General features: G+C 45.8%; 1 protein-coding gene across 17 annotated transcripts in view; it reads right to left on the bottom strand.

Annotated features, from left to right (window-relative positions):
• The window catches only part of septin4b (septin 4b), a 54,981-nt gene that overhangs the window by 11,165 nt on the left and 26,786 nt on the right, over positions 1-17,030 (bottom strand). For 4 of the 17 annotated variants that reach the window (XM_048263954.1, XM_048263952.1, XM_048263953.1 and 1 more), the window contains 2 exons: positions 2,839-2,961; positions 1-423 (listed from right to left, as the gene is read on the bottom strand). The exons of 3 other annotated variants lie outside the window; for them this stretch is intronic. In XM_048263954.1, coding sequence (XP_048119911.1) covers positions 1-423; positions 2,839-2,961 — 546 coding nt within the window. Of the gene's footprint in view, positions 424-2,838; positions 2,962-3,743; positions 3,763-4,402; positions 5,308-10,037; positions 10,373-17,030 lie in introns of those variants that run through there. 10 more of the 17 variants (XM_048263962.1, XM_048263964.1, XM_048263955.1 and 7 more) reach the window with 9 other exon arrangements.

The raw sequence follows: 17,030 nt of genomic DNA, 5'->3' as shown, positions 1-17,030 counted from the left end.
CTCTGTCGAATCATAGGGGTCGTAGCGTCCCCACGGGCTCTTGGGCCGTGAGGGGCTGATGGGCGACGGCAGGCTAAAGTACACGGTGCCCCGCGGGGACCTTTGCTCTGAGAGGGCGTCAAAAGGACCCCGGCCACCCGCAGCGGATGGCAGCAAGTACGTGGGCGTCCCCGGAGTGCGGGGGCTGTCAAGGCCCTCGCTCTCACTGTCCCCGGCCGAGGAGTGGCGCCCGTGGCCAGCAAACCAGAAAGGGTTGCCCTCTTTAGGGCCGGGCTGCTGCTGCTGCTGCTGCTGCTGCTGCGGGTCGTGATGGTGCTGGGGGTCATGCTGCTCGTGCTGGTCGGGGTGGTCATGGTGGTGGTGCTGACCCAAGATGTTCTCCAGCTCAGAGTCCTCTGAGTCCTCCTTGGAGTGGCTGGAGCTCTGAGTGGGGACCAGGAGCGGAGAGGGACGGAGCGAGGAGGGACAACAGGGGTCAGGAGACAGGGGAGGAGGTGGCGATAGGGAGGTTGTGACGGGGAGCCGACGCAGTGGCGGAGAGGGAGAGAGTGAGGTTATTGTTGGAGGTGAGGGAGAGGAAGGAGGGCCGGAGACAACAGGGATAAGTGGGTCGCCAGGAACAGAAAGAGAAGAAGAGATTTTTGCTGGTGGTTAGACAAACCTGACACTTGTGAGGAGGTGGTGAAAACAATTGAACAGATCACATTTGGAAACACCTTGCCTGAGGTTTGCATGCATGTGTATTTACCATCAACTAACACTAATGCATATCAACAAATGCTAGTTTAGTAAATAAGCAACTAACAAAAGAACTAACTGCACACTATCCCAAGATAGATTCTAGCCTTTCATACACAGTTCATAAGCAAACCTTGAAATAAAGTGTTACCGAATGAATTAGTGGTGTAAGTACAGGAGTATGTCACATGAGGAGAGCAGAGAAAATAGAAAAGGAAGAGACATTCAGTGGCTCGGAGTCAAAACAGTTAAAAACGGGCTGTTAGTTCCCAAACAACACGAGGAAGAAGACTACAATTAATGCCAGAAGACAGCAGGCCACAGCTGAAGCCAGAAAACCTGCAAAAGGGGGAAACTCGATTGGGAACACTTCAACCGATTCAGATTCCACCCGAAATCAACGCAGCAGATGCGATGGATGAAATACGGCACCCGGGTCAAGCCGCATCCGATCCAGACACTTCATCTGGACCTTAAGGAAGAGGATGAGCGATTTCCCCCGAGGTCTGCTGTGGTGTACGGGCTGCCAGATAGAAATCTGCCTGGACAGCAGATTCTGATTTGGCAATGCTGTGGTGAAGGAGGCTGATCAACGCAACACTGCCACGTGGCTTATAATAGAAAGAAGAAAGTATTGTATCTATATTATATTGCAACATTTTAGTTCCTTTGCATACCATCATACAGCAGTATCTTGATGAAATCTGTTGTTTGTGTAGGCCCAAGACATCAATATTCATGCAGACTAGATGATGCATATGAATATGGAAATTTAATATCCTCAGCTCATGTCGGTAATGGTCAAGGCCACTCTGAGGGAACAGTGGGAGAATAACTCCAAAAACAGATAGTCCAAGAGATATGGTTTTCGGGATATTACTTACTGTACTAAAACGTCACAAAAACCACAGACATCAAAGATAATGTTGACATACTGAGTTAAAGTATTGCTGTAGCTTGAAATGCGCAGATCCACATCTTCCTCTGCTATGGGTCCTCTGTATTTTGGTCATGAGTCTATCTTGTATTGCATGACAATGAGTTCCCCTTGTACATTACCAATTCCAATTGGTTGGGCCAACAGTGAGAGGAACCAAGTGTCCTTTGTCTGCAAGAAGACACTCTCTAGGGCTCTCTGGCCCGCTGCCAGGCAGGGTCCTCAAGTTACTGCTGGTCCAGCCTCTCAGAGGCTTCTATGGTGAATTATACACTCATGTGGGAAAGGACCATGGTGCAGGTCAACTTCAGAGGAGATGTGTGTGTGTCCGCTGATGAAAAGTTGCGGTCCTGAGGCTTTCTCCTCAACTCACTCCAGTGTTGTTTCGGCTTCTTTTGAATGTGGAAGCTTTTGTCCCAGATTCCTATTTGTTCTCGGATGAATTGGAGCAGGTCAGCTTTACTGTTTTAGGTCAGCTTCACTGTTTTAGGTCACCTTCCCAGTCTCTGGCTCTCCCTCACCAGCAGTCCTCCTACAATGGCACCCAAGTATGGTGTAAAGCTGCTAGCGGCTAAAGGCTCACCTTGGTCAAATACATATTCTTCCTCAACTTGTTTGGTATGCTTTAGACTTGCTAATACATCAATATAGCCATCTGGGAACTAAATAGATTAGAAATATACCTTTTCATGAAATCTGAATAATTGATGCTTTGTAAATGTTTTAGTTGTGTCCTTACCACAACTAAAACATTTACATTGGGGCAGCCGTGACTAATCCCGTCACTGCGCCGGGATTAGTGTGTGCTTCACCTCACTGTGTGTTCACTGTGTGCTGTTTGTGTTTCACTAATTCACCAATTGGGTTAAATGCAGAGACCAAATTTCCCTCACGGGATGAAAAAAGTATATATACTTATACTTATATACTTAATACCAATGGCTGTATATATTTGTATACAGTCCATGGTACCGACAAACGCTTGCATATTGAATAGGTATTTGACCACATGGTTGCATCATAGTTTGGAATGACATTCAGCCCATGAGCCTGTGGGCTAAAGCTGGGAGGTCAGCCATTCAGCTGCAGCACAGTGACCGACACCAACTCTCTGTCTCATGAGGGGGTGAGGGGTCACTCAGGGGGTCAGGGGTCACTTGTACCTGTTCGGCCTCATGCTCCTTTGGCTCGGGGGACGTTGGGGCGGAATCCTGCTCGTCAGACGGCGAGTCGGCCTCGTGATCGCTATCCTCCATTGCTACTGGGGCTACAGTGCACTCTGCCATCTCCAAGCAGAGAGAGGGTAGGGTAGGGGTTTTAATTTGCGGTAGAGGGAGTGGTGGTCAGAAGGAGAGGGTGTGGCAGAGTCCATTGACCGGGAGCAAAGCAGGAAGATGGTTTTGGGGGGCAGAAGAAGAGAGCATTGGGGGTCAAGGGTCATAGTGGTATTGCATTGCGCATTTAAGCGTGTGTTTGTGTGTGTGTGTGTGTGTGTGTGTGGGGAGAGATGAAAGGGAAGGAGGGTGAATATGGGATTAGGAGAGGAAAAGAAAACCATGAAATGATTAATCAAATCCCAACAAAATCCATGAGAGAAATGCAGAGGTCTGAACTGAGATCAATGAAAGAGGCTCAGTGGAATGCTAGGATAGTGTGAAGAATGTCTAAATGTCAATAGGAGGATAAGCTCTCCAGGGTGGCCTTATGTCTCCTGTCTCTTCATCGGACTCAGTTATTACAATATGTGTTTACAATATGGGAGTCAGTTTGACCAAAGCTTTACACTAACACACAAAAACACACACACACAGAAAGGTAGCTGATTTAAAATGTCACATCAAAGGCACCATTCAGTCATTTCTTTGGATCCTGACATTACTGCTTCAGCCTATGGTATAATTCAGGACAAACTACAGGCTTTCCATAACAAATACAACAAAACATTTTATATTGCGGGGTACATACATCGTCTTGTTGTGCCACACTTAAGATCAAAAACTTGACTGAAGTACATGCTCTGTTGTTTTCAAAACCAACAATTTTCATGCAGCCGCCTCTGACATCTTACCAGCTTTAATTGCATAGAGATCTGGAACTCAAGGGCAGCAGGATATTAGCAGAATCCCAGATTAGGCACATGTGACCTCTTTTCTAGCCTTGTGCGTGCTGCACAGATCAATTGTCACTCCCCCTCACCAACAAGCTCAACAATGACCCATTTAACCAACACTAATCGATGCTTCAGTGGCTACTCTTGAGTGATATCAGGACGGAAATGGAAACGTTGAAAGTTAAGAAACATGTTATTATGCCGTCTGATGAGATCAAACTGCTCACTGGTCACTGTGCAGTGAGAACTGAAATGGTTTGGAGAAAAACTAGTTTGTACTGATACACCTACACAATCCTTAGTTTAGTAATGCTCATCTATCATTCATCAAACTACAAACTGAATGTGCTATACAGTACTCTGAATGTGCTTTACAGTAGCAGTTGAATAGATACACAATGCAAACTAGACTGCTCTGAACAGTTGATGCAAACTAGACTGCTCTTAAACAGTTAAACGCTGGCCACTGCTAACAATAAAGGGAAAAAACCTTCTCTAATCTGACATAAAATGAGAATTAGGCCTCAGCAATGTCATCTTGCACCTTAACAAACAAACATAGCCCTGTTAATTAAGCAAGTTAACAAGAGTCAACAAGACTGCACGACGGAGCTCACCTACGTGACCCTTTCAGAGATGAAGCAGCCTCAACCTGTGTTTCTGCAACAGACTCCTCATTCCCTCAAACAGAGGCCGTCCCGAGTCCAGCCCAGGCCTTTATAGCCCTCCGCTCTGGGACGCCACGTCCTTCAGCACCATTGAGCTGCCCGCTGCCCCAGGCTGCCAATCACGACCCACTCCCACTGTGCCACTATTGACAAACCGGCGGGGCTGAAGCACTGGTCACTACCTCGCTGATATGTGGCTCCTGCCAGAACCGTACACAAAACCCTGCATATACAACTCTATGCTACCAAGTTATGAATTCAACGTTGTAAACAACAAATTACGGAAATATACTAGATGTCACAGCATTAGTTTTAGATTGCCGATTTGTCTTCTTTACTTCCTTTAATTTACAGTAGTCATATACTACTTCCTCTGCCGTGAGAGATTCTCTCTCATGAACAGCACTGAGTTTCAGCCTACTGCATCAGGGCTGAAGTGTACTCAAATGTGGTCATTCTCAACAACGCTCTGTACATTTTCTAATCATGACACAGTGAGCTTGGGCTGCTTGGGCACCGTCTCGGAGGGATGTCCATGCCAGAAGACATCAAATCATCTGGGCCTGTGGAACATCTTACCTCAGCATAGCTAAAAGCTCCATTTTCCAGTTCTGTCTTATTCTGTCTGCATTTCCAGCACGTAACCGCACGTCCTGAAATGACATCGTAATAATATTCGGCGGATAGGTGTCGTTCAGAAAACGCTGATGAGCCTAGAGCAGAGAGGAGTTATGAGTGTGAAGGGTGTTATGAGTCACTGCTCTGAACACTTATGAGTTGACATTTTTGGTGTTTTGGCATCATCAACCAATGCACTCATCGACAAGAATGTTGTTAGCTCATCTTTAGCAATGATCTGTAAAACCAGAGTTCTGTGTGAAGACTTTATCAGGGCGCAAAGAATCATCCAGCAGGCTCGCGTTCCCTGAAGTACTGTAACCGACCACACTCATAGCATCCTCCTGCAGGGTGAAACCAAAGCCCCCTATGTATGTACACATCCCCTCCCAGACTCTCATGTGGGTGTAAGCTGTAGGAGCAGTTGGCACGACTGGTGGCATAGTGCATGATAATCTGCAGCATTAGAGGCTTAGGAGACCACGGCCACATCTGAAACAGATTTAAGGGAAAACATCAAGGAATTCCCAGCCCCAACTGGAGGAGCATCCCCCAGGGCACACACTGCAAATACCCCCCTCTTTCCCTTCTGCTCTCTTACCCCAAAAACACTCCTTCAGATCTCTGCATCCAGACACACACACACACACACACACACAGGGCACAGAGCGAAATAAATAAAGACTGCTCAAGAAAAACACACGTATGCTGCAACCCACGACAGACAGCGACTTCTGAGTGTGGCACACAGGGCACACGAACAGCGCGGTGCAGAAGAATAGGCACGCTTGTGCTGGCATCGGGGCACAGAGCAGCAGTCCGATTACGTCAAGCGCACAGAGCACTCGTGTTTGGGCTACTTGGCATTCCTTGTGGGGAGCGCTGTGCTGCGGGCGACTGACTGACGAAGCCACAGAAGAAATGGCCTCCCCTCCCTGACAGAAGCGTGTCCGTCCGCGAGTAAACAGCTATTATGCTCTTGTTGGGTTGCACACAATGTGGGGGAAGAGAGGGCGAAAACGTGGTGAGAAAAGTACAATCGTTTTTTTGTTCATGTAGTAGACACAGTCAATGCACAAGAGCTCACTGATGCGAAAAAGGAAATCAATACAAGTTCAATCGGTTTTTGTGCATGTAGTAGACACAATTTTAGCACAAGAGCTCAATTATGCGGAAAAGGAAATCAATACAAGTTCATTATTTATTTGGGATTTTGAGTGAGCAGTGCAACAATACAGAAAACAGTTTCACCTACTATGTCCCAGTCCCCACACAACTCTTTATCAACTCTAACAGCTCATAAAAACCATTAGTGGCCCAACGAGATTGTGCAATGTGCAATGATATCAATGACACAATGGCTATAAAAGTGAACACATTTCCACCTTATGAGCTACTCCATCAACCCATTTTTGTGGAAACGGGTGCACACGTCCAAAAATATGTTTTAACAGGTGCCAGACAAAACGTGTCAGAGAGAGAGAGAAGGAGATGGACTGCACACTTTTTAGAATAAAGGCAACGTTTCAACGATCTCAACAGATCTTCATCAGGCAAAACAAAAAGATCTGATGAAGATCTGTTGAGATTGAAACGTTGCCTTTTTAGAATAAATAAAGTATTTCTCGGAGTCCATATACAGCGTGCAGACCATCTACTTCTCCCTACTCCATCAACCCATCATGGTTCACATCTGGCAACCACTGACTGACAGTGAGGGTGCACCTCCTCTCATCGGAGTCAAGCTTCTCCTTCATCCAACATGTCTGCCTGAGCATACGTGCATAATGAGTTAATGAAGTTACGCACGTGAGTTGTAACGACCACCCGGAAGGCTCTGTAGTGTGACTGGAATGAACTGGACCGTCTACTGTATTAGAGCACTGCTTTTAAACTTGGGTCTCAACTTGGGTCTAGAGAGATTAGCTAATGTGATTTCAGCAGGATCTATTTATGACTGTTTCACATTATTATCATGGCATCACTCACTTTGAAGTTAAATTAAATCAGACCCATGTACTGAGGACCTATCTGTCAGAGTCAGAGGGCATTGAGAGAATGAGACTAGAAACCTGTGCTAGGCTCTCAGTCACATAACCACAATATCACACTGTGGCAACAACAGCAACAACAGCAACAACAGCAACAACAGCAACAACAGCAACAGCAGCAACAACAACAACAACAACAACAACAACAACAACAACAACAACAACAACAACAACAACAACAACAACAACAACAACAACAACAACAACAACAACAACAACACTAATAAGCACAGGAAACAAAGTGCTAAAAATAATGGAGTCGCCTGTCATTCCTGGTTCAAGTTACAAAGCATCTATGAGAGCCTGTTTTCAGCCGAATGTTAGGTGCTCTGGGTCATACATTGGTGGTCTCTCTGGGGAGGGATTTGGCTCCTTTTGGCAGACAGGCATCTCTCATTTAGCTCACATCAAACAGAGGGAGAATTACCCCTCAAATGGGAAAAATATAGCCTGTAAAACATAATGCCTGCAATGTGTTGAGTGACGGCACGTAGAGCGGGTGTACTTTTGCAGTCACTCCAGAATTTACCGTGCAAGAACATTATGGAGTTGAGAGGGCACAGGGGCCCTGCTGCCCATACTTGGTAGCAGGTCTGTGGCCTGAAGTTACATACAGTATTGCATTATAATGATCAGTTGTAGGTAGACGACTGGGCCATGTTGATCTTGAGGTCTACTATAAAGATGTCAATGTGCAGTTGGCAGCAACAACATTGCCATCCAAAAGGAAGTACCATTTTCCTGACCATCCTTGCATGAGATACTATAGTCATTCTGTGGAGTGTTGTTTTGTTTGAGAGGACACATGTCATTTCCCAACACACAGCCGGCCCTCAGACATGTCAGTGTTTGTGAATGACAATGGAGGGTTGTTGTTAACAATGCTCTAATTGTTTATTTGACTTTGGTTTCTCATCCTCAAATTGCTTCTCTCGAAAATCACTGCAACCTCACAGACTAACCACATTCTCCGACTGAGAATCCTCCGTCAACATCTGTCAACTGACAAGAGCAGCTTGTGTAATATTTTCAGCAATGTAAATAACATAAGTAACGAGGAAACACATTTATGAGAGGAATTTCTCCAACTCCATTACTGTCATTATTCCATGATATAATTAGTGAGATGAAATATCACTGATTCCCAAGACTGTGACAACTGAATTACAACACTGGCATATCTCATATAGATGTGGTATGTATCATAGACAATTCCTGCATGCCACAATAAATGCATGAAGTAGATAGTAGTAATACCAAACACCTTAATAAATTCTTATTCCTAAATATTTGATTAGAAACATATTCTCCCATTATTTAAGTACAAATGCATGAACACATATATCCTGTATCTACAACCAAACCAAAAACTAGATATCATTTTTTCCAAGAGACACATTTAATAATCTCAAATTGCTTTTGAGAATAGTGTATAGTTTATTATGCCACAGAGAAAAATGTCAAACTAATGCTAGTTGAGATTGTGGATTTGCCTTTGAGTTTATAAACCTGAGGATAGAAGATCATGGCCACCTATCTCTGGGGAGTTTCAGGCTGCAGCAGAGGATGCAAGGAGAGGAGAGGAGAGGAGAGGAGAGCAGGAGTGACCCAGCAGGGGGCAGGCCTGGAGTGCGGGGTATTTGGGTAGGGGTGGTGGGCACTGAATGGCCTGGTTGTTCGGGAGAGCACAGCGGCTGTCTTTGTGAGTCGGGCCGGAGAGGGCCGACGTGTCCGAGAGAGGTGATGTGAGCGGACCGCTGAATGGGAGGCTGTGAGCACAAACTCAGGTGCAGCCATGCGCTCATCTGCAGCGCTGCATTATTCATGTGTTTGTTTGCAACTGCTGCTGCTGCTTTCAGTTGTTGTGCCACAGTTATTGTTGCTCTTCTACTTCTTTTTTCTCATATTTGTTTTAAATTATACAGATCTTTTTTTTCCAGTTGGCTCAGTGGCTCTTCCAAATAACTCAGAATTATGAAGAAAATAAACTGAGATTTGATTTGATACACAATGATTTGAACTGTATACAAGATCTGTCATGAACTCCCATTTATTATTATTAAACATGTGTTGTTGGTGAGGGGGGTGGGAATTTAGTCAAACTGCCAAAGAACGCAAGTAAACAGGACAAGGGAAAAGAAAGGAGTCTGGGACCAAAGAATTGTACAGAAAATACACAGCTCATGGAGCCATATGGTCAATAAAAGTAGGAGAGGAATCTATTAGGAACAACAGAAACAGCCTAGGATCTACCAGAGATGCCGCTGATTAGAAGAGTGTAAGAGTGCATACTCAGCTGCTGATGCTTGGAGTACAAAGGCCATCCTTTAAAACGTCAATACATCCAGGTAAAAACTACAGCACGGAGAATCGATGGAGAACAAGTTATTTGCAGTGTAGATAAATGCACAATACTACGTGCAGAGGATCTCTGTGAAGTCAGTGTGCAAATTCGGCAAGCATCCTTTCAAAACACCATTACTGTAGACCACCAGTAAAACAGCTAAAAACAACAACCATTGGAGACACTATTTCACTGCTCACTGTAGACATAATAACAAACACACACTAGTCATGGGAAAGTGCAAAGGTCAAAGGTGAGCAGTACCAACCGTGAAGGAGAAGTATGACCAGGAGAGTTCACACTCTAAGACAGCCACTGTGAAGCATGTTGACTGAAGCCATGTTTTGATACGGTCAATTAAGGCTATCGGGCTTCATGGCAGGACAAAATACAAAACAGATCGCTGTAGACAAACACAAGTGGATCCAGTGCAAGCATCTGACTAGTGATAGTCATCTGAGCCCCACACACACATTCTCCTAGACACACACACACACACACGTGGTTCACACACTGCAACACACACTTTGGGTGGAAGCCAACAGGTTTGTAACACTCAAGCCAGACATACCTCGGAGTCGCTGTTTATTTCGGAAGGTGCTGACACGTTCTCCATTTGGAGGCAAAGCTGGGAGTCGCCAAGAGTCCGACTAGCCGCGAGCCAAATGAAGAGGCCTCAGCGGAGGCGAGGAAACAGGAGGCCAGTGTGACTCCACAGACGCCGACTGTCACTTCCTCAGTCCTCGTGTGCACACACAAAAACACTCATACTCACACACACACACAAGGCTGGATGCATTTGCATAGACACACCCCCTCTAGGCAACACGTTCACATGGCAGCTGTTCCTTGAGCTTTTTCTCTCCTCTCATCTCCTCCTCTCTTCTCATCTCCTTGTCTCTCCTCTCCTCTCCTCCTCTCTTCTCCTCTGCTGCCTTGTTCAGTTGGGAGGCTATACACTGCTGGAAGTTTTTTAGCAACATCTGCCTGGCCATCTTTAACAAGCTCTTGTGTCCTCTTTCTGTAAAGCCACATCTGTGGCCACACACACACACACACACACACACACACTAATCCAGCCTAACAGCCAGGAATACAGGACAGTAAAATCTTGAGGTCAATACATTCCTGTTTAATGGTGCTGAAATTGTATAGAAGAACTTGGTTTGGCAGCAGGTAACTGAGCCTCTGGACCGCACTGGCCAAAGGGCATATATGGTCAACACACGTACAAACTGCACATGCAAATAGTGCTCACCATAAGGCTACATTTATGGATTTCTGCAAATGGTGCATTTGGATAGTTCCAAAGCTGTTCCAAAGAAGAATGTGGTGATAGAAAATCACTTGTTATACAAGAAAGCTGACAAACATGCACACACTTAGATACACAGAAACACACACACATATACACGCACATTCACACACACACACGCACATGGGTATCTCAGATGTCGGCACCAGGCCGCAAGTGGTACCACCACAGGCTAGTCGGTCACCCTGCCAATGACTGCGTCATCACATCTGTGAGCCCTTTGGCACAAAGGCGCACTCACAAACCCGACTGGATCCTCTCTCCACTTCTCTCTCTCTCTGTCACCTTCTCTTTCTCCATTTCTCTCTCTTTCTCTCCTACCCTCTCATCTCTCCATTTCTCTCTCTCTATCACCCTCTCTCTCTCCATTTCTCTCTCTTTCTCTCCTCTCTCCATTTCTCTCTCTCTCTCTATCACCCTCTCTCTCCTTTTCTCTCTCCCAGCCTCTCTCCATTTCTCTCTCTCTATCACCCTCTCTGTCCATTTCTCTCTTTCTCTCCCACCCTCTCTCCTCTCCATTTCTCCCTCTTTCTCTATCACCCTCTCTCTTCTCTTTCTTGAAGTTCTAAAGCTCTCTCCAACTCCAGCTTGTGCTGAGCCCCTTTTTAAACACACACACACACACACACACACACACACACACACACACACACACACGTGGCGCTGTGCTTGGTCCACTTTCAACCAAGAGACTAATCTGACTGCCGGGGCTTCTCGGCCCCATTAATCGCTTTTTCTAGGGGATTTGGCATCGGGTGATTACGGCGGTAACACTTTAAAGGAAAAAATAAGTGTCCTTCTCTTCCCTCCATCTGTATGGCCTCTATTTACCTGCACAATAAAGGTAAACAAAAGGAGTTCTAGGGAGCTCTCGATACAATTACACTTAGTGGTGCTAGGATGGAAATATCAGAAGGCTAAGAGCAGGGAACCTGCTTTGCTGGCCCTGCTGTGGATATGTAGGTTAAGAAGCTCCATTCACCCCCTTCTGGGGCTAATCTGAACTTCCAAGCCAGGAGTAGAGCACTTGGAGGCAGACAATATTTATCTTCTTGAGACAGGCGGGCCGCAGAGGGGAGGAACATCTGTGTCCGCCATAAAACCCACCGCTGGCCCGATTTCAGATTTAGATTAGAATCACAACCTTGAGATCTGAGAGGTCATTGTTGGTGAGAGAGAATTGACGATAATCCACGTCTCCTCATTTTAACTAAGACTAAGAGAAACTAGGGGATTTGGTAGATTTTGGCTCTCGTATGTCATAAAAGTAGGTTGAATGTAAGACAATTTCAGACCGAAGAAAATCCCAAGCTCTACATAAAACATCTCTTACACATTAAGGCGGGGATCACATCAGTCAGCGGCAGGTTTCCTATTGTTCTCTATGGTTCGGCAACGGAACGGTGGCAACGCTGGCGTAACGCTAGCGTTGAACAAGCTGAGCGTTGAACTTGGTTCAACTTTCAAAGAGCAGCGCGAGCGTATTCAATTGTCAGTTAAGGCAAACCGTTTGTGTTACCATAGGAAAGAGATCGAACTTATTATGGTCTGAGCGTTGCGTTGCGCTTGCCGCTGCCGCTTGCTAATGTGACCCCCGCCTAATGTGATCCCTGCCTACGGGAGGAGCCAAAGCAGAGCTTATGTGTATTTAAGCTTCTCCATATACCATATAAATATGTTCGTTTTATGTGTGTTCTGCATTCACATCATGTCTGATAAAATCTCCACTACCTCGAGACATCCAATATCTATACCAACCTAAAGAGCAATATTCCTGCTTCCCTGCCTCTCCCTGAATTCCATTAAAACTCCCTGCTTGAAAGCATAGCTCATCCCGGGATGCACCAGACAGCACTCACAGCAAGGACTGGACAATGCAATAAAGAGCCGTCTGGGGTTGAGGCGAGGGGGAAGGACGTTGGGTGTGGTGGTTGTGGTTGTGGGGGGCAGCCATAGTAAGGACTTCCTTGGATCGTATTCCCAAACATAATTAAAATGCCTGCACTATCGATGTTTACATTGTAAGGTTACTGGGCACAAGTCCAAACAGGCTGCTGCAGTTGGCCTATGAGTACCACTCATAAGACAGAGAGAGAGAGAGAGAGAGAGAGAGAGAGAGAGAGAGAGAGAGAGAGAGACTGTCACATTCAACCCAACCCATGTGAGACAGGACAGACACAGCCTCACTGTGCAGCGGATTGCACTACTGGACATAATGTCCTGGAGAACATAAACAATTCATGACGCTAACTAAGGTAATGCTGCATTAACATTTAATCCGGAGCAACCTACAGCACAGCCAGGGAAATGCACAGTCAGATGAGGTGGAAATATAATGTAGATTTCCCTTGGTTTTACCAACCCATGGTGTTGAGCGCAGAAGCCCAACATCATGTATTGTGTGCCGTGGTCTGCTCTGTTATGCTTGCACATGTCAGATTAGATTTGAACAGCTAAATAAAGCATTTATGAAGCTTTCTCCAGCAGTTGTGGATTAACATTTACATACAGAGCAAGTCAGCAAATATTTGACCTGTCCTCTGTGGTAACAGATGTCATGACTAGTGTTGATACAATCTGCTTTAACCAACTGACTTACAGCAACACAGCATTCGTTTGTGTTCCAGCATGCAAACTTGAAATGTAGCTACCAATCTCTGATATCCTGCAGGAATATTCATTTCTTTTTTTGGGTATGTCATGCTGTCGGCCGACTCTATGCAGAAGCTGTTTATATTATGTGCTGCTCTCACACATGCACGGGGAGCCCACACCACACCACACCAGACCACACCTCACCGCACCAACCCAGCCCTAGCGTACCCAACCCACACACACAAACACACGCTCCCCACACACACACAAACACACGCTCCCCACACGCAGGACCCTGCTGCTTTGAAGCCCGTTTTATGAGCAGGGCCTGTGAGGAGGGCGCCAGATGTGCGTCTGGCGGCGCTCAAAAGCCAGACCTGCAGCAGGAGCTCAGGACTTCACACCGGCACTCCACTCGCTAAAGCTCTGCAGTGTTTGGTTAGCGGTGGCTCTTTGTGTATGTTTGTTCTGGAGAGCGCGCTGCGTTTCGTTGGCAGGATCACCCCTCCTTTGCTCAGTTTCACGTCCTCCCAGATCCCTCCTTCCTCCCTGTCCTCCTTTCCTTTGACTTTGACCCTCTGATTCTCTCTCGTAGAGCTGGGTGTATTCGGCTTGTTGAGTGATTGTTGCTGTGCTCTGGTCTGTGCCGTCTCTGGCCAGGGCAGTGAAGGACATTGGCACAACGAGCGTGGCGCCATCTGCTGCCCTTGATAAGGATAGGCACGGCACATGCAGTAGTCCCTCACATACTGACCACCCCGACCCACACACCTTCTCTACACACACACACACACACACACACACACAAACACACACACACACACAATCAAATCATTCAATTCGAGTGAATGAATTCCAGTGTGCATTACACTGGGCATTACAGCAAATGAACGGCCAGATAATGATCCCCTTCACTTGAGTAAAATGAAGTGATAAAATCCAAGGGCCAGGATGAGAACAGTGTATGCTGAGCATGTTATAAATAAGAGCTAGGCTCCAGCACTGGGAGGGAAAAATTGGGACAGTGGCATACAGAAGTTCTCCATTACCCAAGGACAACCAACACCCCAAGGGCTAGGATTGCACAGGCACGTGACTACTCTGCATGCCTTGGATCAGGCGGCATTGCCTGCAACAGACTCAGATTAGTAATATGCATGCAATAGTCAATGCCAGAGTCAGTTTAAGTATACAGTAGTGTGCAGTACACTTTAGTGTAGAGATGATTCTTTGGGAAAAATATAATTGAGTCCCAGAACTGGAGCGTAAGAGTCTTAGGTGGGGTCATCGCGATATAACTTCAAACAAGTAAGAAATAAGACTGATTAGTTCTTTCCTGCCATGAAAATAAACACACGGCATTGCTTAAATACCGTCTGCTCTGATAACTGGGGAAAACGTACAATGTTCATTCTTTCACTCTTTCCTCTGCTTGTGTGAAGTGGTAAAACAACAACACAAGTCAAGTCAAGTCATTTACTACGTGTCACAGGAGATGGATTGTTATGGGTTCTGCCTCTCAAATCCATTGTCAGCCATTTTCCCACATACCACCGCAGCATATTTTCACTCTTCAGCAGAGGCTGCGCAAGGAGCGGGGTCTGCTTAAAGTACACTTCCCAGACTTCCGGCCCCATTCAATTAGGACCCTTTATCTGACCTGGTTTAATGTTCCTGTTGAAAAGCGAAAAAAAAAAAAGGGCCTGATTTTTTTTTTTTTTTTTTTTCCCCAAACACCTCCAGCAACCAGCGATCTCTTGTGTGGGCGCTTGCTGCAGTGGAAATGGGAAGGCTAGAGGGGAACCGCGGGAAAATAAAAGCCTCCTACCAGTTCTATCAAACTCCAACGGAGAACAGACAAGACTCGAGAACCAGAGGCATTTCCACTCTCTGCACTGCGTCTAAAGATAGTCCTGGAGGCCTGGTGTTTGAACTGAAGCTCATTACATCACAGCACTTAACAGACTCCAAGCATTTAAATATACTGATTTTTTTGTGTTCTATGGGGGCCATGTAAGAAGCTACAGAAAAAGTTGCAGCGGCGTGAATTAAACGTTGCACGCCGTTGCCAGCTGTTGCAAGCCGTCGCAAAGCATTCACCATGTCTAGTCGCAGTTGCAAGGTTTTAGAACGTTGCAGCTCATCTCATCGCGAATCTTTGATTTGAAGCCCCCTAACGGCTCGTGTCCATTATCACGTCAAAGCCCAATGCGCCGTGCATAGCCCATTGATTTCCTATGGAGAGTGGCAAGGTGTGGTTTACACTTCCGCAATGCAGCTTGGGAAGGCGGCGCGGCCATTCGAACAGAGGCGGCGCATCAAGAAGTTGGGCTCTGCTGAACCTGAGGCGGTTAGCCAATGAAAGTACATCTGCGGTAAACAAGTTCTCTCCTTTGCTCTAGATTGATAATCATGTTGGTTTCATGAAAATATATTAAGCTATATAGTGGTGAAGCCATTAAGTTTACAACAAGGCTAGGTTTCCTATTGTTCTCTATGGTTCGGCAGCGAAACGGTGCCAGTAACGCTAGCGTTGAACAAGCTGAGCGTTGAACTTCAGCTTGAAGCTAGCTTGTTCACTCTCAGCTTGTTCAAAGCTAGCATTACGCCAGTGTTGCCACCGTTCAGCTGCCGAACCATACAGAACCATAGGAAACCTGCCGCTTGCCGCTGGCTAATGTGATCCCCGCCTTAAGCTGCAGCCCCTGTCACAATTAACTGAACCCACCCTAGCATACAGAAGGATTCAGATCAAACTGTGTCTACTGTACGTACTATATTTTCCATCATTCACTGCCACAAAGAACCAGTGATTTTCAGAAGGAAGTAATCACACGCTGGTTTCAACTTCTTTAGTGGACATCCAGAGAGAACTAAAGTTGGCCTGGAAAGAAAATCATAACATTACCCTCTGGTTGTACTTTGGAGTAGGACAAGTATTCCCATTTGATCTATATCAAAAATCAAACTTTAGATATTTATTCAGCGCTATTTTAGTGAAACAGTATCAAGTAATTTCCAGTAAGTACAACATCCACACAGTAATCATAGCGGGGTCATTAGCATGTTGCTTGACTTGAGTTGCATTCAGGATTTCATAATTACATCCAGGGATTTCCTTTCAACTGATGTTTGCACAAAACAATCCATGATTTCATTCAAAATAATGACCTGAAATAGCAGCACATCACTACTGTAGACATTTGACTTGCTACTCAACCACAGAAGTTCACAATGGCGGATAAAGCCAAAGATTTCTCTGTCTATTGGTTTTCAATGAACCCCAGGTTGGTTGTGGTGCAGGCCATGCAGGATAATTGTTTTTTTTTTCCAAACAATCAAAGCCCTGTGCTCTAATCCTACAAGAAAATCAGCTTTTGTGGTCAGAAAAAAAATCCTCAAGCGCTGAATCATTTGGAGTGGGGAAAAACTCTGACATAGACAGACCTCATTCAAGACAAAAACAACGGAGCTGTAGACGAAACAACCTAAACATCTGTTGGAGTTACGCATCAGCTACCTTACACTGTGAAGCAGCGCTCTCCATTTTGTGAAATTGCGGTGCCACATTTCAGGTGGTCTGCATCCTTCATTGGAAAAGCCCCACCACCACAATGCTGGACTTAACCCAGCAGGATGTCATTATCTGTGTGA

This window comes from Alosa alosa, chromosome 15 (genome assembly GCF_017589495.1).
Source record: "Alosa alosa isolate M-15738 ecotype Scorff River chromosome 15, AALO_Geno_1.1, whole genome shotgun sequence".
Taxonomy (NCBI): Eukaryota; Metazoa; Chordata; class Actinopteri; order Clupeiformes; family Clupeidae; genus Alosa; species Alosa alosa.
The sequence above is the reverse complement of the archived record's forward strand: the minus strand, read 5'-3'. Positions and strand labels throughout refer to the sequence as shown.